Here is a 27,460-nt window from a genome sequence, read left to right as displayed (position 1 = left end):
TTATGCTGTGAAAGACTCAAACAACCTTTCTCTCAAGGTCGCAGTGGACCTGTGAGAGGCTTAATACACATACTGTATCCAGAAGATCATTCACAATCATATCAAACTACTCTCCATTTTTCTATGGAATTCTCTGTGAGCACACGTGTAAAGTCAAGTTCTCAAGACCAGGCACGTTGAGCCACGGTCATAACCAGGAATGACATTCTCTCCAATGTGCAAATTCTCAAACACCAACACACCTTCCTATCGAACCATTGGTCTCCAGTCTACTACACACGTCTTACTCACATCTCAAACAGAGGAATCCTTTGAAACTGGTGGGGGTGGCTGGCAAAGCAGAAGACTGTTTCTCCCACTCATTATAGGATCTCTCAGGCCTCAGGTGGGGGAGGGGCTTGGCCTCCTGATTTGGCCCCTGCTGTAATTTTCAATCTTCCTTCATAGCAGTCCTTATTTCCATAGCACTACATCTTGCGAAAACTATTTTGTGCTTAGGAAGCAGCCATCACTTTGCAAGCTTCTTGGGATATTTTTTATTTAGCTTGAGTTTCTTCATCCCAAAGATTTAAAGCCTGATGGAAACTTCAGCTCGTGAATCAAAACAATCCTCTAGAGCTAGAAGCCGGCCGTGTTTGCATAACAGTGTAGCAGATACAAAGGCAGGGCAAGGTCAGGTGAAATAAATTGCCAAGGTCATGTTTCTCCTGAAGTGGTGTTGCATTCAGAATTGCTGACCCCCAGTGTTTGCTACCACGTGCTTGTAAATGACGCTGTGACATAAAGCTAATCTACTGTGTGTGTGGAACCCACAAGCCTACCCTTAACTCTTCCTTTCCAATACCAGATTATTCAAACCATGGAAGAGATTAGGCCACAGGCCCCCATGACCTCATTGTACAGCACCGTGTAAATGAAATAGCCTGCTAGAAAGGGCCATCTGCGGCCTCTTGGTCGACACTAGGAGCCACTGGCCAAGGCTTTCTTCACACAATGAAAGTATTATTTTAGTCACTTTAATTTCTTGCACAAATAGTTGCTTTGAAATTCACTTTGATTCCAAGAACGTAAAAACAAGGGCTTGTTAAAAACAAAGTTCCGGATGACAAAACGGAGGGGATGCGATATGCAAATACCACTAGTTTTGCTGCCTTTAGCTAGGGGAACCTTTAGAACTGCCCTTCGTGTTTCAGCCTATGCCGGTGATTGGGTAAGCCACTGGATTTCAGATCCCTCGGGACCGACTAGGAATTCAGAATTCTGTGCGACTCGGGTCTTTGAGCTCCTGGGTCTCAGGGAATTCTGTAAGTAGGGAGAGTCGCGGCTTGCGCGCGGGGCGGGCTTTCCAGGGGCTCGGGAGGTGCCACCCGCGACGCTCGCCATCAGTGGGCGTTTAGCGCAGCCAAGCGACCGGCTGGCGCCAGGGCTCAGCGGCTGGGAGGCGCCGGCCGAGGCGGGGAGAACTTTGGCGCTCGGAGCAGAACCGCCCTTGGCCGGCCAGCGGTGTCGCTCCTCCGAAGAAGCGGCGGCGGCGGTGCCGGGGCGAAAGAACACCGGCAAAGAAAGGAAGAGAGGAAGTAGCGAGAGAAGGAGGAAAATGCAGCCAGCGCTGGGGGAGCCGGAGAGGGGGCGGCAGAATGGGGAGGAAGGCGGGTCGGGCGGCTTCTCTTGCGCACCCCACGCGTGACCGCCCTCTCCTAGCGACCTCAGTTAGCTAAAGTGAGAGCGGAAAGGGAGGAAGAATCCGTCTGAAGGGACCGCGTCGCTTCCCAGTCACCGCTGTTCTCCCCCCCCACCCCCCTTGGAAGTCCGGTGGCTTCTCGCGGGGCTCGACGCAGTGCCCTGCAGATGGGGCGGGCCGGGAACGGGCGACCGAGCCGCGGGTGACCGGCGCTGGCCCGCGCGCCCGCCGCGCTCGCCCGGACGATGCCAAGAGGAGGAAGCCGGGCGCTGCAGCCGAGATCGCGGGGCGCGCGCTAGGCTCCAACTCGGATGGCCCCGAGACCTCTCGTGAGCCTGGGACCGCTCCGACGCGTTTAGCAAAAGCCACGCGCCGGGATTGGAAGGCCAAGACCTCGGGCGGCGGCGACCTCAGGCGGCGGCAGCCGAGGAGCCAGCCGGGGCGCGCTTTCTCCCTGCGGGTCTCAGTAATGAGGAGACTGAGTTTGTGGTGGTTGCTGAGCAGGGTCTGTCTGCTGCTGCCGCCGCCCTGCGCACTGGTACTGGCCGGGGTGCCCGGCTCCTCCTCGCACCCGCAACCCTGCCAGATCCTCAAACGCATCGGACACGCGGTGAGGGTGGGCGCGGTGCACTTGCAACCCTGGACCACGGCCCCGCGCGCCACCAGCCGTGCCCTGGACCGCAGCCGGCCCGATGCTCAGCGGGATGAGCCCGAGGCTGGGACTTGGCGGCCCCCGGCGCCCTCGCAGGGCGCACGCTGGTTGGGAAGCACTCTACGTGGCCGTGGTCCACCTGGCTCTCGGAAGCCCAAGGAGAGCTCCGGGGCCGGGGCCGAGACCCTGTGGCCGCGTGACGCTCTCCTCTTCGCTGTGGACAACCTGAACCGCGTGGAAGGGCTGCTGCCCTACAACCTGTCTTTGGAAGTCGTGATGGCCATCGAGGCGGGCCTCGGCGATCTGCCCCTCTTGCCTTTTTCCTCTCCCAGCTCGCCCTGGAGCAGTGACCCGTTCTCCTTTCTGCAGAGTGTGTGCCACACCGTGGTGGTGCAAGGGGTTTCGGCGTTGTTGGCCTTCCCCCAGAGCCAGGGCGAAATGATGGAGCTCGACTTGGTCAGCTCAGTCCTGCACATCCCAGTCATCAGCATCGTGCGCCACGAGTTTCCGCGGGAGAGTCAGGTGAGAGGAGTCGGGCTTGAGGAGTGTGAAGCGCTGCTGGAAGTCGCGACCACCGGGGTAGGGGGAGGAGAAGGGGCTGAGTGAAGCTTGGAGAGACTTGGGCCGTTGCAACTTTGAGAATAGTTAAGGGCTGGACGATCTGCATAGTGGTAGGTTGGGGGAATTAAGTAATAAAACATAAAATTAAGACATAAAACATTTTAAGCGCAAATGTAGATAAAATGCAAAGTGGGGAGTTGCTGAGGGAAGGGAGAAAGTGAGAAGAACATGTGGGGGGAGGGGATCATGTTTTAACAACCTGGGAGAAATCTAATGGATGCCAGACAGGTAAAAGGTCGCTGTTCATTCAGAATCATGGAGAGATCGAAAGCCCAGAGACTAGGGCAAGGAATGGGAATGGGGCACCTTGGTGGGGGCGGGGAGCAACATCTGCTCCTTTGATTTAGCTGGGTGGGCTGGGCGGGGAGGGGAAGCTGGGCCCTGGGGATGGTGTAAGTGGGTAAGCAAACCCCTCTGGATTCCTCTGAGTCAGTAAATAGTTTGCAACTAGTACTGAAGCCATAGGTAGACACGGGTGGATAATCGTGGTGGGTATTGGCAAGAGTTAGAAAGGATAGGAGACTCGTTTGAGGGTTGTTTTTGTCCCTCCCTTTCTTCTATGTGACATGGGCTCAGAGGCTCGTATGCAATTGCTGTGTTCAGTTCATTTCTGCTCTCATTATTAAAGAATAAATGAATGAGGGGGCAGATCTAGTGACTTAATATTGACAAGCAACAATGAGGAGATACATACTCAAGGAAAAGACTGCATCCTTTTAGAGATGGAAGTTTTACGCATTTTATAGACTACTTTTATTTTTTACTTATAAAATATCAATTTGTGTAACTTGTACAAAATAATCATGAAAGCAATAGATAATAGGCACTGGCCCCATTTTAAAGATGGATAAACTGAGGAAGGTTCTGAGGTACGATGAACATGAACATTGGACTGGTAAGAGTCCAGGCACTCAGTGATGTTGAATTCTACATTTTCTCTCTCTCTCTCTCTCTCTCTCTCTCTCTCTCTCTCTCTCTCTCTCTTTCTCTCCACATATATATATATGCATGCATGCATACATACATACATGCATACATGCCAAAATTAAACATAAAATGAAGAGGGTCAATGTACAAGTGAAAAGGTGAAAAGTTTGATAGATTTTAGACACTGATAGAATCTCTGCCTAAGATACCAAGGTAATACTAAAGATTTCTTTTGCTAGAAAAAAGAAATGAATCTTTCATTTTAATCTTAGGAAGGGCAAGTACAAACTATTTTCAGCAGTGACCAGAAGAGTCCTGTTTATTGATAAGCTATAAAGATTTGGTCTGTAGAGTGAAGGCTAATTAACTCTTACCTGAAGTATTTCTGTCACGTGTATCTGAAAGGCTGTAGGCACCAAATGAGATGACACGGGAAACACAAGAGCACGATGCTGCCAGTGGCTAAAGTGTTATAAACGTGAAATGGCATCACAGAGTTCATTGTTATTAAAATATATATGCATGACAAGACCTAATGAAATACAGGGCTCAGCACTGCTGGCCTCTCATCATTGCTCCTTTATTACCTCATCCTTCAGAAGTTGCCAATAGCAGTCACCATCTCCAGACGCCTTCCCATTTGCAGATTGGTACAAGACTTTTCTCCCAAAATTAGTGCTCCTTTTAAAGAAGGAAATTGTCTGAGCTCCTTGATGGATATGTGTGGTTTACGGCACAGTGCAAGAGGATGGGAAAAAATGAAGCAATGTGTAGAATCAGTAAACTTCACAGCTTTAAGGCCATTCGGGGAATAAAGTCCTCCAGGGACAGGGCTTACAAGCTGGTCATAAACTCCTTGGCCAAACTCATTGACTCCTGTGTTGTGAATCTCTGTCAGTGCTGTTATTTTGATGGTACACAATTTGATAGGAAAGATTGTTATACATGACATCAAGCTTGTCTGGGTGAGGAGATTCTCTTTCATCTTCCTCTGTATTTTAATTTCAAACACATCTGACTTGACTTACCATACTTTTAGCATGCCATTTAAATGCCATTCTTATAATATGTTATATTAAAATGTCCTGCTCAATATCAAGTAGCTATAATATGCAATTTTAGGATATGAGTAGAATCTACCTTCAAAAACTTAATAACTGGTCTTCCTCTTCCTTCTCCTGAAAAATGGACCTATCTCTAATACATTGAAATGTTTTCTGTAAACCTTCTAAAGACGAAAGGATGTCAAAATCATTTTATGCATTAAATGAAATTGACTTAATTTGGCCACTGTCTTTGGAGTCTACTGTACAGTGACCTCATTTGTTGATGACAGTGCCTGAACAAGGAATTCTAGAAGAAAGTGGACATAAAAAAAACAAACACAATAGGATTGTGTTGCTTAGTTGAACAAATCAGAATTGCTTCTCAAGTGGGAAGAGCAATGGCTGTCCTCTCATTTACTTGAGATGCTGATATTGTCTCATACGAAAGTTTAATAAGTCTTGGTTTGGTAACATCATGCCACAGCTCTTGAGTGACAGGAGATACCAATTAGTTGATCAAAAGCCTGAGAAAAGCATAATACTAATTTCAATATACTGCTGATCCAAAACATAAATACATAGGGTAGATCATCAGCTGAGAAAAGATGAACTTCCTCCTTGCAGGGAAATCCATCAAAGCAGGTTAGTCAATACTCACTTTTAGAGAACATATGTATAGTATCACCATTCAGTGAAAGCTTCATATCATATGGGACAGATCAAAGCCCATTTCCATCCAAAATATTCTGACTTCATCACCTTCAATTCCTCACTTAAGGCCAACCTATTTTATTTATAAGGTCACTTCATTCTCAGTTCTATTTCTGTGACCTTCAAGTAACGATGCTGCATATGAACCAAATTCCATTTAATGTAAGTTACAGTAGGTTCCAGAAGCTCTTCCTTTCTTTCTCTTCCCTTCCCATACTGTATTTTCCTTCAGGGGTTTTGTGCAGTTTCTTCAGTGTTAAATCCTAAAAATTTATCTGTTGTATATCTCATGTTAATGCTATATTGATTTTCATTAACCAAAGTTAATGAAGTAATATACCTGCCTTAGGCCCACACCCATGTAATTCAAATGTGACTGCACTGCTGTTTCCAACTCTCGTTTAATGTACCAACCACAGGTTTGCTTGTCTCATGAGCCATATGTGTTAATTAGTATATGTTTATTTCATGATCACATAGAACTAAGTACTAAGGAATGAATATGTTGGAATTCAACTGGTACTCTTGCATTGTACTGGGGACAGAATATACCACTATATGATTTGTGTGCTCAGATTGACCTGGAATTCACTGTGTAGCCTCAGGGTGACCTCCAACTCTTGGCAATCCTCCTACCTCTGCCACCAAAGTGCTGGGATTAAAGGTGTGTGCCACCACACCTGGCAGAAACTTCTTTTTAAAAGTTCTGCTCTCAACTATGTTGATTTCTTTAACTTACTCTAGGCATGACACTGTCTTTATTCTAAAGGAAAGAATTTTTCTGTAATTCATGAGTGGCTGATAATACCACCTAATTATTGCAGACTTGAAGATAAATAATGATTTCAAATTAAATGTCAAGTGATGCAAAATTTTTCCTAGTGGTGATCTTTTCCAGTCCATCTTGAGGAACAGAGACCTGGGATTAATTTGAAAGATATTTCTTAATGCAATAATTTGTTTACATTATTTATTTCTCTTAAAAAAAAAAAGAAATGTAGAAGAGACTAGCAGACACTATTTACTGGGTAATTAGTTTCACCCACACTTTTTTGTGTTTATATTGGTACCATCATCTTGTCTATAAAGAAAATATTTTCTCTTGATTTTACTTGACTATCATGTCACAGAGTTAATTTATGATTGCTATCACTATCTGAATACCAACCTCAGGATCTGATGCTTTTATCTCCTGATATTACAGAAGACACCATGGATTTTGTGCTAGTGAGTTTTATTTCAAGAACACCTCAATCAAATTCCAGTGACATAGTACAAAGGAGCACATTGTAATTTAAAGTATGAGATAATGGTCAAAAGATTTCTAACCTGCCTCTATTTCTTATTGGCCATAGTAATATTTGGCAAGTGTACTCTCTCTGAGCATCTATTCTTATCCATCAAAACAAAATGTTTCTTTTCGTGCTGAGTAGTATTGTAAATCAATTGGGAAAGTGAAAAGTACTTTGGATGTGTATCATGTTTGCAAAATGTGAGACCAGTGTTGGTCAATGATCTGATAAGAAGCAGCAAGTGTTACACAGGGAGCTGTGATGCACGGCTGTAATCCCAGAACTCAAGAGGATGAAGCAAGATAGGTCAAGACCAGTTCAGACTATAGAGAGAGACCCTGTCTCAAACAAAAAAAATGTCAGCAGGGCTTAATTTGCCTGATTCATCGTTAGTCAAAAGAATTCCATCTTTCTACCTATCCCACCTTTATTTTATTTATTTATTTTTTTTTTTTTTGAGGTAGGGTCTCAATCTAGCACAGGCTGACCTAGAATTCACTATGTAGTCTCAGGTTGGTCTCAAAGTCACAGCAATTCTCCTGCCTCTGCCTCCCAAGTGCTGAGATTAAAGGCATGCACAACCATGCCCGGCTCCTATCCCACCTTTTAAAAAAAATATATTGTGTATATATTTATGAGAGAGAGAGAATGGGCATGCCAAGGCCCGTAGCTACTGCAAAGAAACTCTAGACATATGTGCCACCCTGTGTGTCCGGCTTTATGTAGGTACTGTGGAAGCAAACCTGGGTCCTTAGGCTTTGTAGGTTAAAGCTTTGCCTTAGCCACTGAGCAAACTCTTCAGCTTCATATTTCACTTTTATGTTAATTTTTCAAGGCAAACGCAATGAAAAGTATAAGATTCATAAGTAACTTTTACCTGGAGAAAAAAGACATGTCTATTTCCATATCAACAGCAATTATTATCTATGCCACACCTAACCTAGTATCTAGAACGTTAGACACTGCTATAGAACTATGAAATATGATATACACAAAGTGTTTTGGAAATTAATTTTGTGTGTATATGTAAACAGTTTATTATGAAAGAGCAGGATGATAAGTGCAGGAAAAGAAGACATATTCCCATAATGCCATATGGTTTTATTATATGAACTTTACAGTATGAACATACTGCAGATTGGTCATATTCCCATTGAATTATCTACTCTTATATTCCCCCTCCTCTGCCTCCATTCCCTTGATGATATTCCTAAATGGGATTATTGGTATACATTGTGGGGTCATAAATGCACCAGTTAATTTCTGTGGATGGAAGGAAACAGTGTCTCAGGATACCCCTTCCTACCCTATGACTTTTACAATCTTTCTGCCTTCTCCTCTGCAACATTCCCTATACCCTGGAAGATGTGTTATAAATCTCCTTTATTTAGTGTTAAGTTTTCTGTATTCTCCGATATCTGCTTTAATGAGTTTTTAGTCACCTCAGTGACCATCTCCCTCCAGGAGGTTCTCAGGCTAGCAGTAAGAGCAGTACTTGTGGTTAAATCACCACTTTCTCTGTAATAGCTCCTGAGCCCAGGCAGATATGATAGAGATGACTCATATCATGCTAGGCAGTCAACTTTCTTTTCTTGTCTGATGGATTTTGGTTCTCCCTGGTATTCATTTCCATCTATACAAAGCAAATTCTCCAACCATGAATGAGAGCAGCATGGATTAAAGGGGATAAGCATAATCATTTAAAGGACGATTTATGCCAGGTGTGGTGGTGCACACCTTTAATCCCAGCATTTGGGAGGCAAAGTAGGAGGGTTGCCATGAGTTCAAGGCCACTCTGAGACTACATAGTGAATTCCAGGGCAGCCTGGGCTAGAGTAAAGACCCTACCTCGAAAACACCAAAAAAAAATAAATAAATAAATAAAAATAAAAATAAAAAATAAAAAATATTTGCAAGCAGAGAGAGATAACAAGAAGAGAAACAAAGAGAATGGGCATGCAAACACCTGCAGATAAATTCCAGATGCATCGCCATTTTGTGCATCTGGCTTTACATGGATACTGGGGAACTGAACCCAAGTCATTTGGCTTTGAGGCAAGTGCCTTAACTGCTGAGCCATCTCTCTGGCCCTTAAAAGACATTTTGATAGGCATACCCTCTCTTCTTAGCCAAAGAATAGAGGAAGTGTCTTTCTAGTATAAATGACTTTCCTGTCCATAGGATTCTAACTTGGTTCTCAGTACTAGGTATGAAGTCCCTCACATTGAGTGGGCCTTATATTCAGTCAGAGAACAGTTGATTACCTCCATAGCCTTGGTGCCACTATTGCACAGGTGTGCACATTTTGCCCGGCTGGTTGATTTTGCATCTTGAAGGATCCCCTGTTTGTTCTTGCTGTTTATTCCTCAGCAGCACTTTCTAGCGCTGTGATAAATACCCATCAGGGAACTGACTTCCTTCTCAGTTCCAACATGATCTCTTGATGTCCTGTGACCACAGCCAGTGGTTTCTTTATCAATAGGGTCTTACCATTTAGTTCTGGCAGGTCACTAAATGCTTTGGCAATGGTCTTCATTGTTTTGGGGATATCATAGCCCTCCCTGACCAACAGCTTACTGTAGAAGGTAACCCCATTCTGACACTGGGATTTACCAGCCAGAGCCTATGATTTAGGAAATCTGGGATCTTCACATTCACCATAATTTTTTATTGGTGTGTATGTATGATATGAGTGCAGGTGTGTCCAAGTGTGTGAATGCTGACACACATGTGGAGGTCTGAAGACAACTTCAGGGCTTCCATCTTGTTGAATTAGGGTTGCTCATTGTCTACCACTGTATTTTCCAGGATAGCTGGCCATTGAGCTCCTCATGATTAGTTTGTCTCTGCCTCCTTTCTCAGCCACAGACATGCTGGAACTACTCTAACACTGCATCTACATCTTTACATGGGTTCTGCAGACCCCAGCTTAGTTATGCCTGTGTGTTGAGCACTTTATACACTGAGTCACCTCCCTAGTCCCCACAACTTTTTTCTCTATAGTGTAGCATACAGCTTCAGGTTCACTGAGATGAACTTCCAGACCAGGCACAGTTATGGAGGAAGGGATATTTATTGAAGCCTACAGATCCAGGGGAAGTTCCATAAATGGCAGAAGAAGCTGGCCTGCCTTCACAGGACCAAGTAGAGAGAGTGAAGCATAACCCTAAAAGCCAAACTCCACAGCACACTTCAAGAACTCCAGCTAAGCACTTTGCATATCTTTAGAATGAAACCTGAAACCCACCACCACACCTTATGATCCACCCAGGGACACTGCCTCCATCCAGGTGGCTGCAGATGCAAACTACAAACAATAAAAAACTGAATATATTGGGGTCCATCTATTCAAACCACCACAATAGGCAGATTTATCATTCATGAGACTACAGATAACAGTCTAACCCAATCTCACCCCTGTCCTGCCAAATATTCCACCTTGTATAGTACTTGACTCATCTAACATTCTTTCACAGCAAATTTTTCCTGATGAAGAAATCAGGGTGTTGGTTCAAGCTGGCACAAGCTTCTCATTTCCTAATGGCTGATAACAATTATAGCAAACCAGTTACTTTTTTTGTTGTTGTTTATTTTTATTTATTTATTTGAAAGTGACATAGAGAGAAAGAGGCAGATAGAGAGAACGGGTGCGCCAGGGCCTCCAGCCACTGCAAACCAACTCCAGATGCGTGCGCCCTCTTGTGCATCTGGCTAACGTGGGTCCTGGGGAATCGAGCCTTGAACCAGGGTCCTTAGGCTTCACAGGCAAGCGCTTAACCGCTAAGCCATCTCTCCAGTCCTCAAACCAGTTACTTTAAGTGCCATTGCCGTGGGCAACTATGTGGGGCTCTCACAGCAAGGCATTGTGCTTGTGCGCTCTCTCTCTCTCTCTCTCTCTCTCTCTCTCTCTCTCTCTCTCTCTCTGTCTCTCTCTCTCTCTGTCTCTCTCTCTGTCTCTCGCAGCACCACTCAGTATAGCAATGAGAAATCCCCTTGCCTTTTCTCCAGTGTACTCTGGTCACCACTACATGCAAAGAAAAGTATAACACAAGCAAGGTGCAGCTGAGTTTATAAAGCTGACAACAAAGAGAGTGTCTCTGAGCATGGCCATTTGCTTTGTAATGGATGCATGAATAGAAAACTAAGAGAAATATTAAAAATATCCAACTGTCTTTCTGAAATTTCCTTTATGGGATGGTGGGAGAGACAAAAAAGTAGTGGGAAAAAATAAACATGATTAAGACTGTTTTTTCCCCTTCCCTCATCCTGACACCGCTTCCAAGTTCTCAGATGTTGTGTGCATGATCCATGCACCTGCAAGGGAGGTTGTCAGTGTGGTCGATCTTCTGTACTGAGGGAGCAGGATGACCCCTGACTGGGCTAGTATGATGTCCACAGAAGGAAACTCTCTGAAACACTGGCATCTGATTGGTCGGGACTGTCCTACAATGGAGAGAAGACTTCTTTCAAGCCTGGCTGAAGTGTACATCACTTTGCTCATTTGGAGCATTAATCTATGACAATTTCCATCATGTATATTTTAATAGTATTTGGGTTTTTCAAGGCTTCCTTGTACGTGTGTTTCTATTATCCTCCCAAGAGTCTGGAGAGAACAATGATACACATACAGAGAAGTAGAAAGAGCTTTTTAGGGTGTGAGAAGAGCTCAGGAAGAAAAAAAGATTTTCAACTCCATCTAGATTTGGCATATTCATTGGCCTACAACCAAAGAACAAACTGGAGCAGTGACTGCATCCTGAAGGCAAGGGCAAAAGGGACAGGCATGCCCGTGTCCAACTCTGGTTATTAAACACACATCAAACTCTGGTTTTTTAACAATAAGATTTTAATTAGTTGAAACATAGACTACTGTGGACTGCATGGGATATTCTTCCATCATATGAAATGAGAATATACTCTTGACATGGAGAGAAAAAAATATAAAAATTTATGAAAAGTCTGACCTTATTTCTGAAAAATGTACTCTGAAACTTCATTTATAAAAATGTGAATTGTAATTACAAATAGAGAATATCCCCTCTCATGCTTCTGTCTTTCTAAATTGCATATCCTATATAATTAAGAACAAGGGAAAAAAGACAAGTTACTTTCATACTTCCTCATCATGATTTTTGTGCTTCAGTATGAAAACAGATTTCAGCTTGCATAATAGGAAAGGAAAAACATGATGATATCAAAATAAAAGAGGAACTACTTGAAATGAAGAAGAGATTCGGTAGGAAGGGAAGAGTGGTGGGCGGGGATTATGATGATCCTGGTATATTACCTATATGTATAGAGGTTGTCAATAAAAGTTTAAGAAAAGAAAAAAATTCTGGAATTCTGCTCTTTGTAGGCTGAGGCAGGAGGATTGTGATAAGTTCAAGGCTAGTCAAAAATGACAAAGTGAAACCCTGTCTCAAGAAAAAGAAAAGGAAGAGAAAAGAGAGAACATTCACAGCTATATTTCAACCTAAGCTCTACGGCTTCCTAGATTACTGCCTGTTATTTATTTCTATGTTTTGATTTCTTGAACAATAAAATATGAATATTTCATAAGCTTATAGCGAGACTGCATTGCATGCAATGTACTAAAATCAGTGCTTAGATCACAGCATGGCCCAGTGATGATGAAGGTGATGATAGTGGCTCTTACTGTTGTATGGTAGCTGTTCTTCAGGAAACCTCCATGTATGCTTTCAGTATGTATGTAACTAGGCTTATAACACCCTTCTGTTGTAACACAAGACAAAAACAAAGATATTTACTGTTTTGAAACCCTACTAAGTGTTTTCCTCTACCCACAATCAAATATGATGTGTGCCCACAATGAAGGCATATTTTAGAGTTAGCTATAAATGAAGTAAAGTCTCAGGTCTAGTTTTAGCTAACTGCTACTTCAATGTGTTTGCATCTCTGGAGCAGTTAAAACAATGGTGAAGAATGAACTGTAATGCGTTATGTGGTATTAGTGAAAAACTCAGCACACCTTTCCTTAACTACTACCTTAGCTTCTCATCAAGGTTCTGAGTAATGAAAGTGAAGGGTAGTAGAAGGGAAATGGTACCTTTTCCTTTCCAGCAAATATGTAAATGCTCAGTAATAGCTCTTTAGAAAAAGATTGAGTAAAATTGTTTTCAACATGCATGGCTTGGATGTCAGGTTTGTGTGGCATTTTTTAATTCTAAATCTTAATATCTACCTGCTTCCATCTGGACCAATAAGGGAAGTGACAGTGAACTGGAAGTAGAAAAGGAATAAGCTTTTAAAAAAAAAAAAAAGTTATGATTAACTTATTTTTTATTTGAAACAGAGAGAGAAAATTGGCAACAGGCACACCAGGGCCTCTAGCCACTGCAAACGAGCCCCAGATGCATGTGCCACCTTGTGCATCTGGCTTATGTGGGACCTGGAGATTCAAACCTGGGTATTTAGGCTTCATGGGCAAGAATCCTAACCACTAAGCCATCTCTCCAACCCAGAATTGGCTTGTTGTTCCCATGTTAGGCTGAATAATGGTCTTCCAAAAATCTTCACATCCAAATTCTCAGAAACTGTGAATATGTTACCTTCCATGGCAGAAAGGACTTTGAAGATGTGACTTTGTTAAGTTTCATGAAGTGGAGAGGTTATCTGTTTTTGTGGAATCACAAGTTTCCTTGTAAGGATAATGCAGAAGAAGCCAGAATATGAGGATGCAGTTAAAGAAGAAAAAACTTGGGTGGTCCACTTGAAGGGTGGGGAAAGGGACCATAAGCCAAGGAATGCTTGCAGCCAATGGAAACTGCAAACACAAAGGAGCAGGTTTTCCCTCACTCTCTCCAGAAAGGTTATCATCCTGTCAGTATCATGACTTTAAGCCAGTGAAATGATTCCAGTGTAAGACCTACAGATATAAGTAATAAAAGAATAAAATGTTATTTTAAGACTTTAGCTTTCTGGTAACTTATTACAGCAACATTGGTGAATTAATACACGTCAAAATACACATACAGAAGGAGACAAAAATAGAGATAAAAAAAATATACAAGGTGGTCTGACCTACCTCACCACAGGGAGGCATTTTTTATCTCAGTTTATAAATTTTGGAGCTTGAAAAAAAAATTAACAGATCAAGTATGGATTCCTGTCTTCTAAAACACACCATGGTTCTAGATTTTTATTTTTGTTGTTAGAAAGGGCAGAGATTAATTTAGCATGGATTAAAAGTTCAGAAGTTTCTTCTTTCCCATGAAGGCTTTATCTATATTAAAATATGGCATATGTCAACCCAAAGTTTAAGGGATTGTTTGTATAAAGTATGCTAACACATATAGAAAAGAATATCCATATAGCAAAATCATTTCGTCTTGGGTGTTGAAAATATCAAAAGTGTTTGATGTGCACAAATTTGAGAGCCCTTTTTGAATACAATCTTTTTTTCTGATTACAAAAGTAAGGTACAAGCATAAATACCCATGTGTGCCTAAAACTAACCCTGAGAAATATTCTTATGTATTTTCACAGTTAAGGAAGCGTGGTGGATGTATGGGCCCACAGACTGAGGTATTTTGATTAAACTCCCTGCTTGAGCCACTAGAAGACAGACCCTTGCTACAGGGAGCGTGTTCCTGGGTGTGGATCTTGGAGCCCAGCCCTGCGGTGTGCAGTGAGCAGTAGGAGCTCTGGGGTTTTGTGGTGCTGGCTGCTGGGAGTGTCTCTCTGTCTGTATCCATGAAAGGGAGCCGGCTTATTCTGCCACTGATGGTGCTCCTCTGGGTGTTGTGAGCCAGAAATAAACCCATTCCTCCCATAAGCTGTTTCTGGTTAGATGTTTGTCCAATCAGCTGGAAGGTTCTCCCACTAATCAAATTGGGATTGGCTGAGGAAGAGGACAAAAAAAAAAAAAAGGTGACTTCTGTAATATATTTTATCTGAAAATGTGGAGTTGGCATGACTATTGAAGCTTGGTAATTGTGAGTTGATGGTATTAAAGTGTGAAAATTTCCCATTTATTTTGAGTCTGATTTTGTATTTCAGGGTTCTGTAAGTGACTGAATCTGCACAGTCCAAACATCAGCTCCTCTGTGTCTTTCAGTGACACATTCAGGAATGACCTCCTTTCAGCTAGGAGTGGTTATTAACTGAACTTCCATGATAGAGACATAGCACCAAGTTCTTTCTTTTCTAAATTTTTTATATTGTATTCATTTATTTGAGAGAGGGGGGGGGAAGAGAGAATAGAGGTGTGCCAGGGTCTCCAGCAGCTGCAAACAAATTGCAGATGCGTGTTCCACCTTGTGCTTATATGGGTCCTGGGGTATCGAACCTGGGTCCATTGGCTTTGCAGGCAAACACTTTAAATGCTAAGCCATATCTCCAGCCCCACAGTGCTAAGTTCTTTCCTGGCTACACAAACTACCTGCAGTCGGCTGATGTATTTTGTATTGAAGACCTCTTAAGTGCCGATGGCATCAAACCCTCTGAGTTCATACACAGTACATTCACAGAAGCAAGTCTGTGGGCAGTCCAAGATACACAAAGGCCATTGTACTGGTGCTATAGGAGGACCTGAGTATCATCACACATTGAGCCAAATACATAAAGAAATGCTTTGGGCTGGAGAGATGGCTTAGCGGTTAGCGCTTGCTTGTGAAGCCTAAGGACCCCGGTTCGAGGCTCGATTCCACAGGACCCACGTTAGCCAGATAAACAAGGGGGCGCACGTGTCTGGAGTTCGTTTGCAGTGGCTGGAAGCGCTGGCGCGTCCATTGTCTGTCTCTGTCTCTGTCTCTCTCTCCCTCCCTCCCTCCCTCCCTCCCTCCCTCCCTCCCTCCCTCCCTCTCTCTCTCTCTCTCTCTCTCTCTCTCTCTCTCTCTCTCTCTCTCTCTCTCTCTCTCTCTCTCTCTCTCTCTGTCGTTCTCAAAGAAATAAACAAACAAAAAGAAATGCTTTAAGTTTACCCGGAATGTAATGGCCCATCCATGCCCAAATGAATCCAGTCTCTGCTCACCTGGTTGCGGGCACACAGCGCCATCTAGTGGTTCCCAACATATTTAAAATCAGAAGCGGCCTAACTCCAACCTCATAGAACAGGCAAGGATTCCAAGCTACTGTTTCTTCCCTGTTCTTTTGACTGTAAAAAGTTGGGGTTAATCCATCAGAGGGAAGACCTCTGTCTGCCTTCTACCGAGGAGACAGCAACTTCAGCTGCTCTGCCGGCAAATTTATAATTGCAGCTATAAACCATAAAGTAAGATATCTCAACATGTGCATCCACAGGGGTTGGGAGAAAAATAAGAAAGACTTAGTAACTGTGTAAGTGTATGTTGGTAATGTTTGTAGTAACTGTATTATTTTCTATCACTTTGGCACTGAATCACTTAATGTAACAAAAGAGACAGATACTTTATCATGTGAAGCTGTTATTTAGTTTATATATTTATTTCTTCCTGCTGAAATGATATTCATGGTGGATAAGTCTAAAATGTATAAACTGCCAGAAACAAAATGAAAATCACCCATAAATCTACCAATGACATAGACATGTGTGTGTGTGTTATAAAATCGGGTCATGCTGTTTTATAAAATTTCCTTTTAATTATCCTTACGTTGTAAATATCTTCCTATGTCATTAATATTTTCTATTTTTAATGGCTATAAACTTTGACTTTCAATGATTTATTGCATGATTAAATTATCTCAGCCTATTGTTTAAGATCATTCTTCATATGAAACAGTAGATAACTCTTCAATTAATTAGACTTTGCACGCTGTCAAGGCCGGTTTTCCCTACTATACTTGTAGCTACTTGAGCTGGGGATGTCCGCTGCTTAGCTACAATGACACCATGATGTTTCCCTTTTCTCCTGCTCTTTCCTTAGTTTTTACTAATTATGATTCTTTAAAAATTATAGATAGATAGATAGATATAGATATATATGTATATACATATAATCTTTATTATTTGTGTGGAGGTGGTGCACACACATGCGTGTGTTTTTCTTCTACCTTCTTTGAGACAGGGTCTCTTGCCACTGCAAATGAACTCCAGTCTAGCTGGATTTGGATTCTTCTGCCTCTTCCTCCTATTTTGTATGCACATTGGGATCACAGACACATGTGCCACTTTGCATCAGGCTCTATGTGGGTCCTGGGAAATTAAACTCAGATTGGCAGGCTTTGTAGACAAGTACCTCTAACAGTTGAGCCATCCCCCCAGCCTTCTGATTATGCTTCTTGTATGTGACCTTTTACAATAAAGACCATAGTGTTCTCTTACTTGGTGGGGTGGGTGGTGGCTACTCCCTTGGATAGCACAGCTCCAGGGCATTTCCATTTTCATAGCATATTCCACTGGACAGTGCTACCAAAGGATGTGCCCTTGCTACAAAGAAGAGCAACTCACTTCATGAAGCTCAGTGCAAGGGGCCAAAATAATATAGGAAAATAGAGGTGCAGGATGTATGGCTAGGCTGCTCCACTGAGAAGTAATGTGGTGGCTACTTTCTCTTTCCCTGCCTCTGTGGCTCCCTAGCTTTCAGCTCACCTATCTTCTCCACCCTCCCTTCTGTAGACTAGCTGTCTTCTGCCTCATAACCTGTATGGGCATGTAGTTCTCATCACAGCAGCAAACTACACCATTTCTGAGAGAGGTAAAGGCCTTGAGGAATCAGTGAATGAACAAACAGTCCACAACACAGTCGTGAATGGGAACAACTCAAAGAAGAAGCAGTATAAACAGTAAAGCTTGAAAACTATATCTGCTGCACCATGTGTGCACTTCCCAAAGTCCTCATTCCCATCTTGCCTTTTTGCATAAGGTAAGACTGGGAACCTCTAAGTGGGATTTCCTGTTATTGCTCCAGTTCTCATATAAGCTCAAAATATTTAAAGATATTCTAAGAAGGTGTTTCCTCTCACTTGTAAGATATTTCATAGCATCTTTGACTTCTTTCTCTTTTTCTCAAGTATTATTACTTCACACATTATATGTACAAATATATTCATGTTGCTTTCCTTTTATCCCAACTTGTCGTCTTACCTACATTCTTTGTGTATGGGGGCACACATGTGTACATGTGCAGGAACATGCATGCATGTATGAAACATTAGATCGACTTCAAGAGTTTCATGCACTGAGCCATCTCCTAGACCCTCTTTACCTACATGCAGTTTCCTGCCACTGCACACTGCTGCAGTACTGCTAGGTACATCTTCTTTGAGCAAGTTTCATTCATTCATTCACTCACTGATTCAATAGTTATAAAGAACTGCAATGCACTGAGCTCCAGGCCACCCTCATCTCAAAAAAAAAAAAAAAAAGTCTTACTATGTTATTTATTCTTTCTGTTTTCATGCTCCAACAGTCCAGAGGAATGAAACATAAACCTTAACAATTAGTCATGATAACATTCCATAAAATTGGAGTAAGGTACACTGCCCTTAAGAGAATATATCATGTTCTCCAGGTTTTATAACTACCCATAGTTAATAAAGTATTTTATCCTCCCACTGAAATGCCAAGATTCTAGCATACCTTCCCTAAATCCAGAGAAACCCAGGTCTGTGTGTATGTAAACATTAATCAAAATCATATTCAAGAGCATTCATTCCTCTATTATATATCCCTTTGGAACAGGCTATGCATCCAAGTTGTCACAATGTGCAGATGAATTATGCTCAACTCTAGATTGATTTTTCAATTGAAACAACATTATCAATAGCTTTTAAGAAATCAGGCTAGGCTACAAAACCCTGCTTGAATAGCCGAATGCTTGTATTATCAGTTTTATACGTGCCAAATATCATTTGTAATGGACTCTATCTGAGTGAAAGAAGGTATGAAGCAAAGGAGGAGAACCGAATGCTTGTATTCACATTATAGTCCTAGCATCAAAAATCACTAATCAGTGCTGGGACTGGGGAGATAGATCAAGGAATAAAGCATTTGCTGCAAAAGGGTGAGTACCTGAGTTTAAATCCCCAAGACTCACATTATGTTAGACACTACAGCGGGCATCTGTAATCTCAGTGTGCCTATGGTGAAATGGGAGGTAGGAACAGGAGAATTCCCTAGAAGCTCATGGGCCAGCTAGCCTGGGAAGTGCAGCAGTGAACAAGAGATTTTGCCTCAAAACAAGGTGGAAATAGGACTGACACCTGAGATTGTCCTCTGACCGTCACATGAATGTACACACACACTGATTTGTCTATAGAAATAGTCTATTATTATTCCATCCTTCATCAGAGTGGATACTGAACCCAGTCAGCCACAACTAGAAAAGGGATAAAAGAGAACAGGTTTCATACCTCCCAAACAGGACCTTAAATGTATCATAATGTCCCTTGGAGTCAGAGAGGGGAAACAAGGGAACTCAGCGACCCACCGCAGGGTAAACGAGGATTCAAAGAACTGAGATTCAAATAACTGGGATGACCGGCAAATGACAGCCAGGACACAGATTACAGTGACAGATACTTAAGGAATCAAATGGGGAAAAAAACTAGGGTGGCCCATTTATACTTAAAAAATTTAACTAGTTCAGACTCAAGATTGCATTAGTTTCTAAGTAGCACTCCATAGTTGAAACATTATGGTGGAAAACAGTGCTAGTGGGAAGTGGTCAAACCTCGTTCCCTACCTCCTCTGAGTCTACTATTAATGACTGGTTGGCAGAAAGCACTTAAACACCTTCCCATCACCAGCTTTCAGAACTATGTGAGGATTTGCCTTGAGGCCCAGGACCAGGAACCATTCAAATGCCTGTTTTCAGAAACATAAAGGACACTAATATTAGGGAAGACTAGGAACCAATCACCAAGCTGGCTATGACTAGCCATCTTTGTTTTCAGAAGTCCAGCCATCTCCTACTGCTTCTTCTCCTCCATTCTTGATGCCTGATAATCTAACATCCAAGTTGTTGAAAGAGAGAAAACAAAGGTCAGCTGCCTGCCTTCACCCTTTCAGCACCCCTCCAAAATGACAGCAGTGCACCCTCAAACTTGTTTTCATCAACTGCCATCATTATGTTTGCCTTATCTTTGCACCAACCCATTGCTATAGATAGATAGTCAGATAGATAGATAGATAGATAGATAGATAGATAGATAGATAGATAGAATTTTAATTTTATTTTTTATTTCTTTGCAAGCAGAGAGAGAGATAGAGAGAAGAGAGACAGAGAAAGAATGGGCATGCCGGGGCATGTAGCCACTGTAAATGAATTCCAGACTCCTGTGCCCCTTATACATCTGGCTTACGTGGGTCCTAGGGAATTAAACCTGGGTCTTTTGACTTTACAGGCAAATGCCTTAACTGCTAAGCCATCTTTCCAGCCCCACCACTACATTTTTTAATTAACTTGCTGTTTTAAATGTATTTACTTTTAAGAAATGTTTTTATCGCAACATTAATGAAAAGTACACAATGAAAGAAGACAATTCTAACTAGCAATCCTTGCCTGCTAATGGTCTGAATTTAGCCACTTTTTAAAAAAATTAAGGTAGGGTCTCACTCTAGTCCAGGCTGACCTGGAATTAACTATGTAGCCTCAGGGTGAACTTGAACTCATGGCGATCCTCCTACCTCTGCCTACCAAGTGCTGGGATTAAAGGCCTGAGCCACTTAGTCATTTATTTTTTCAATTAGATATGGACATATTTAGTATGTAAACAACACATGTTGGTACCATCCTTTCTCTCCTCCCTACCCCGTTTCTGAAGAGATCTTCTTCATTGGGATACAGGTCAACCTTATAGGGATTGTGGGTCATGGATTATGGGGGAGAAAGGCAATGTCTATGTGCAAAGAGATTTGTGTCTCTAACAATCTTTCTGCTCCCTCTTCTGAAAAATTCCCTGAGCCATGCTGGGAGCATGTTAAATCAACTTCAGTGACAGGCACTTAGGAGCCTCTGGATCTCTGGTTTGGTAGTGTCCTCAGTGTCTATCTCCATCACCCTTGTACTGATATCAGATTCACTAAGAAAGCAGCACTCTTGCTCATTTCCTCACAGTTCCTCTGTGGTTTCAGCTGGCGCTGGAGCTGGGGGGGAATGACTGGGTCATTTATCTCCTCAGATCTAGCTCTCATCTGAAAAAGAGAAGCAGATTCTCCAATGGAGAATGAAGTCAGAACCAGTTAAATGGAATAACCATTATTAATTTAGACAGAATTTAAAAGGTATAGACCCTCTTATAGCCTTAAGTTAGTGGGAACTTGAAAATGGAAAGCAGAATCATTATCTATATATGATTCTGACTTGTTTTCCAATTCCAGATATGGTTTCCTTTCCACTAAGTAGATTTGTTAGCCAGTCTAAGAGCTGTTGGTTACCCACCATGGCTGGGTGCCACTACCGCACTGTGTCGGCATCACGTCAGGTTGTTTGCTTCTGAGTGGCCTACACTTTGAGTTTCTTGGGCAGATGTTGGCCACTTTCCCCTGGTAGCTCATGTAGTACCTTCTAGCACTAGTTGGGCTAACTGTCTCAGGACTACTAAGCCAGTTTTTTAAGAGAGGAAATTTCCAGGTGCTGCTGGAGAAGTGTGAGAGACATCCTGACACCAAGGCTTTCTCCTTGACTAAACAGCAGGGTTAAATGCTAATTGAAAAGGGATTGAGGTTCTCACTCTGTGATTCAATGTTATTTAATGTCAAGTCCCTAAGCAGCCTAAAATCTTTCCATGAACCCCCTCTTCTCTGCCAAACACTGGCCTACAGGAGGAATTCTAAGTAGCTCTGTGGAATACAGACCCTTCCAGACACCCTTGTCACTTTTTCCTCATCTACTAATTTCTTTTTACCACTATCCCTTACCCATTGTACTCCAGCAATGCCAAACATGCTACATGGCCCCATGCCTTGGCAATTGGTTCTTTCAATATTGGCACACCCCTTCTCATGAGTCTGCTGGAATGCTTATATAGCCTTCTATCCCAAGATCTCACCTCACCTGTTTTGTGCATGGGCACTGCCCACCCTGTTCTTACTATAATTGATTACTTTCACTACTACTCTATGTAACTCTTCTACCTTTTTCATTCTTTTTCCTTTGTGGCACATTCATGTTGTTGTTCATGAGCTTGTGTGTCTCTCTGTCCTCCACTAGACTGAACCCTAAGCTTGTACACTGTGTTACTCACAATAAATTATGAATGATTATTGATTAAAGTGAATTAATGCCTCCTTCCATCCCTTCCAGTATAACAAAGGGATGAGACACCTATGGAAAAATCATCATCTTCTAAGGTGATTTAATGTGAAACTAATATAGTGTACTATTTTACAAAAAGACCTTCTCCAGTCACTGGTGGAGAGAATTCAGGACCTTCCAAATGCAATGTGGGATGTAGAAGAAAGCTTGGAGAATATGGTTTTAGGAAAAAGGATTTCATAGGAAATTTTTTTTTAAATTCTACTATACTATTAAATTTTTCATGCTGTCTTCATTGTCTCCAAATCATTTCTTTAATCCTATAGATTACAAGTGACACAGAAGTGGCATTATTGTCATGAATATGAGCCATTGCTTTCCCAAACCTTCACTTCCTCTCTTCAGCCAACTTCACAACACTGTGTAGCAAAAGATTCATGAATTTCAAAGTTAGACTAAATCATAGTTGATGAAAGGTAAATATCCTGGAAATAGCCATCAGTGGAAAAGACACAGGCTGGAATTCTATGTGACCCTGTCATCTGCTATCAAGTACAACCATAAGGAAGCCAGACAGGAGCTTAGATTGGGCTACTATCAGCCAATTGACTACTCCTAGCTCCTCCTCCCGCTTGCTGCTTGTCTGACCCTGAGTGTGATGACAGGAAGGGCATGACTGGATGGAGAGGTCAGACCCTCTCTGTGTGGGAGCACACCCAGATAACTTCAAAGGTTGCCAGACTCATTGTGTTATTATCACTAGGCTTGGAACCGAAAAATGTGTCCACAAAATCACTTCACAGGTGACTGTCCACAGTGATTCTGAGGACTGCTCTTTGGGACCACATTCGCCTCAGAGTTCCATTTAATATAATTTGCATACTGTGGCTAGAAATCACTTAAAATGAAACCACATTCAGTAGTTTTTAAAGTGTTTATTATCAGCATCACTGAATTCCACTAAATTTTACACCATGACCTCATACATGCATTTTTAAATAAAACTTCCCCAGATGAATTTTAGGTGCACAGCACAGTTTAAAAGCTGATGACCCAGGACAGAGATCTCAAATCTAGATGCCTTAGAGGAGCCAAGAAGGTAATGAAAATGTGAAAAACAGTCCCAAATAATACAGAAGGGAGTACCAGAATGGCAGGTAACAGAAGAGAGCCTGACCTTTCTAAAGCAGGCAGCCAGCCACCACTCAGCTGCAACCAGCTGTTACAGCAACAGTCACCAGATAGTCTGGCCTTTTGAAAGAAGTCTAGATGTATTCTTTTAAGTGTAGAAATCTCCTTAAATGTTGACAACACACTGTGTGTGTTATATGTGTGGTGTGTGCTCCTGTATGTGCTGATGCAGCACCTCTTGCTTACCTGTAATACCCTGTGAGCTAGCCTGCAGTAGCTAAAAGAGAATATCAGATGCCCCACTCCATCACTGCCCTGCCTGGAGCAGTCTCCGACTGATTCTAGAGCTTGCCTTTGCAAGCCCCAGTGATTCTCTGATCTCCACTCCCCAGCAAGGTTGGTGTTACAGATGTGCATGGCCATGCCAAGATGTTTAAGTGGGCTCTGGAGATTCACACTTGGACAGTCTCAGCCCCTCACCCCTCAGGCCTTCATACTTGTGCAGAGGGTGTTTTTTTACTCCTGTGCCTTGTCTCCAGCCCCCACACTCACTTTTTAAATGAACTTTAGGTCACTAGTTCAACACTTTATGTCTAGGAAGACAAAGCATGTGTAGCAAGTCTTAATCCAAAATGCTTCAATCTTGCCGGACGTGGTGGTGAACGCCTTTAATCCCAACACTCAGGAGGCAGAGGTAGAAGGATCGCCATGAGTTCAAGGCCACCCTGAGACTACATAGTGAATTCCAGGTCAGCCTGAGCTAGAGTGAAACCTTACCTCAAAAAACAAGAAAAAACAATGCTTCAATCTCTAGCTGAATGATTTGATATAGTATAACTCGGTAGCCATAACCAATATTATGCCTTTAAGAAGCAACTACAAAGAGCTAGAGAAACTGCAGAATGTAAAGGAGAGGTGGACACCCTCCTTAACAGTATGTACCCGCATCCAGGAATACTCGAAGTAATACTGGGGAACCCCAAAACCTATCAAAATGACAAGATGAAAAAAGCCAAGTGCCTAGCACTGGACCAGGCATCTCTATCATGTCTGCCAAAACCCCAGAAATATCACATAGGAAGTGGCAAATTAAATAAGGGTGCTACTCTCAGGGTTAGCCAGAGGACCGTCTCCATGAAGATGGTGGTAGACACTGAGAAGCAGCACTCATCAAGGAAGAAAATAAGAGGCTGCCAAGAGATCAACACTAAAGTAGACTCACAACATGCTCTTCAAGGCTCAGAGGACCTTGTGGAAGAGGGGGAAGAAAGAATGTACAAGCAATAGGGTAGGAAGGTATATTGTGAGACTAATGCATTTATGATCCCATAGTGATTACCAATACTTCCACTGAGGAGGGTCCCCAGTGGAATGGGGCCAGGGAAGAGGGAACAAAAGATAACCTGATAGGAATACAATCAATTTGCAGTATGTTCATATAGTAAAGTCCCCAATAAAAATGAAACTTTATTCACAATTGCTCACTTATGAGATAACTTTTCGTGGTATTTGATATACTACTTGCATAGCATCAAGTGGCTTAAGGACGGCATCAGATAGTGTAGTATGTATTCAGGCTTTTCAAAAGCTAGGATTGTGGATATAGAGGTAGAGTACTTGCCTAGCATGACTGTAGATTCAATACTAAGCCCTTCAAAAGAATAAATTAAATAAATGTGAGTTCCTTTATTTTTCCTTTCCTTAAGTCTCTGTTTTCTCACACTAAAACTAAGCAGGTACTAAAGAAAAGCAAGTTCATAGCAAAAAAAAGCTAACAGACTTCCTTGATTATGATGTATTTTTCTTTAGACAACTGGTAACATTGCTGCAATGAGATTGTTAGCATGACAGTGATTAAAACCCTTGTTGGAAATGTACTTCCAGAATACAAGAATGTCCCTGACTTCCATTGTCAGGTGTGTTCCCTCTACTATCCAATAATTCTAAGTCCTGTACAGGAAACTGTTTCAGAAAATATGCTAGGACCAAGAGGCCTAAGAAGGCTGCCTAAATTTTATTGTACTATGTTACATGTGTTACTGTGTCATATATTGAATTAAAAATCACTTTGACATGCAAATAATGCCATGGTGATGCTTTAAAACATATTTAAATTTTAAAGGAATTGCAATTTCACCACCTTAAAATACATGGCATCCCATTTCTGTCCAAATACATGTTTTTTGTCTCCATGAAGTTGTTGTTGTCTAGTTCATTTTCCCTTATAGTATAAGAACCTGTTATAGTTCTTTGTTCATCATAGTCCACTGATATACTTGCTTAAGGAAGGAATGCATGAATGAATGATCAAGTTTATATTTGCTTCACTTACTTCATTGTATCATGAAACATTTAAAAATAAATGTCTAGGGGCTGGAGAGATGGCTTAGCAGTTAAGGTATTTACCTGTGAAGCCAAAGGACCCAGATTCAATTCCCTAGGACCCATGTAAGCCAGATGTACAAGGGGCACATGTGTCTGGAGTTCATTTGTAATGGCTTGAGGCCCTGGCATGCCCATTCTCTGTCTCTCTTCTCTCTCTCTCCCTCTCTCTCTTTCTTTCTCTCTCTTACTCCTTGCAAACAAATAAATAAAATTAAAAATAAATGTCTAGACTCCAGTGAATCATATTTATTTATATACTAGTTTGTTGATTTTTTTTCTGGTTATAAAATCAGAAAAAAATGTGAAAAGTTAGAAAAAGTTTTAAATCCCACTATCCAGAGACAATCATATCATTCTTAACTATTTGGGCTGTCTTCTTTTGGTATTTATTCTGTAAAACTTTCTTCAAGCATGAAAATTTTCAACTCACATTCCTAAATTTAAGATGCTATTGCTCATATTGTCTCCTGCAATGAGAAATCTGCTGGCTCCATTCTTGGATTAACCACACAGTATTTCAGGCTACAGCATATACCTGGAATGTTGTTTTCTGCAGTTTTCATCTTAAAATGTTCAACAGTAAATGTGTTTGTTCACAGAGTTTTGTGCACTTTGTAAGTTATTTTCTTAACATGGATTCCAGGAGGAGGAAAATAAATACTGCCTAACTGGAGTGTTTCCAAGCATCCATTTCATATAGGGTCTATAAATGGCAAATTTTAGGCATCCTTATGTATCCCAGCATGTCTCTGCTATTTTTCTTACCAAAAAAAAAAAAAAGACAGATTGACAGGGCATAAAATTCTTTCCCAAACAAACTCAGTTAGATACCACTTTACCATCATTGAGCGTTTAATGTAGCAGAAATGAGAAGCCTTGATATTCATATTCATCTTGTTGAAGGTTACCTTTTAATTTTTTTTTGAATGTTTGACAGACCATTTGTTAATAAAACATGTTGCCATATATGTCTAGGTATAGTTGGTTTTTATTGATTGTCTTCAGGAATGATATGCCCATCAAGCTGAGGAAAAAGTTTTGCCACTACAAAATTTTTCATTAGCTATGTCTTTAATTTGTGCTTTCTTTTCAGTTATTGTTGTTTTTTCCCCCTTAGGTACACTATAATTCATAAGTTGCTGCTTTTTTCCTTTTTTTACTCACACCTACATGACCAAATAGTTTATTCCCAAAGCAGGAAAATGTCAAAAGAGAACAGAGGCAGCCCTTAGTGCAGTACACGGCACAAGACAACGGCCGTAGGAGTAGGAGCTGAGCTGATGAGACACGGCCACTCTCCCCAGGTTCACTTCATTATGGAGAGCTCATCATCTCAGTTTTCTCTTCCATTTCACTAACTCAGTATTTTGCAATATTTACTATGCAATTTATGCTTCCAAAGCATAATATGAATTCTGTCATTGGATGTTGTATTTTCCCTGTTTCTTTCCTTCTACTGCTATTCCTTTTCATTCCACCCTATTATTGTCTGTTCCAATATGTTACTTTATAAATTTTTAATGTTTCATAAAAGCCAAATTATCCTACTTGATTTTAAATGCCAGGTTCTCCAACTTCCAATTTTCTTTTGGCTTCTGAAATAACTTATTTTCATAATATGTATTTTTCTTCTCTTTGCCTTGTTTGGTATTAGTTTTGCATGTTGTTTTGTTAAGTAGGTGGGGAGGAGTTTTTATTCTAGAACAATAAGAAATTTACTCATCACTGTTTGCCAACAAATGGGCTACTTAGTGTGCTAATTGCCCTGATTTTAGATCCACTTATGTGCTGGCTGAATCCCTTACTAGTAACACAGGTGGACAGTCCGTTGCCATGCACATCACCTAAACTAAGCCCCAGGCTTCAGCGGCCATCAT

General features: G+C 41.7%; 1 protein-coding gene across 1 annotated transcript in view; it reads left to right on the top strand.

Annotated features, from left to right (window-relative positions):
- Nucleotides 1–1,973: 1,973 nt before the first annotated feature.
- Grin3a (glutamate ionotropic receptor NMDA type subunit 3A) overlaps nucleotides 1,974–27,460 on the top strand; it is a 174,330-nt gene continuing 148,843 nt past the window's right edge. Inside the window, exon 1 of the mRNA XM_004656974.3 lies at nucleotides 1,974–2,855. Coding sequence (XP_004657031.2) covers nucleotides 2,151–2,855 — 705 coding nt within the window. The 5' untranslated portion in view covers nucleotides 1,974–2,150. The remainder of the gene's footprint in view (nucleotides 2,856–27,460) is intronic.

The sequence above is a fragment of the Jaculus jaculus genome, chromosome 1 (genome assembly GCF_020740685.1).
Source record: "Jaculus jaculus isolate mJacJac1 chromosome 1, mJacJac1.mat.Y.cur, whole genome shotgun sequence".
Lineage (NCBI taxonomy): Eukaryota > Metazoa > Chordata > Mammalia > Rodentia > Dipodidae > Jaculus > Jaculus jaculus.
Note: the sequence above shows the minus strand (reverse complement) of the source record. Positions and strands in the feature narration are given on the sequence as shown.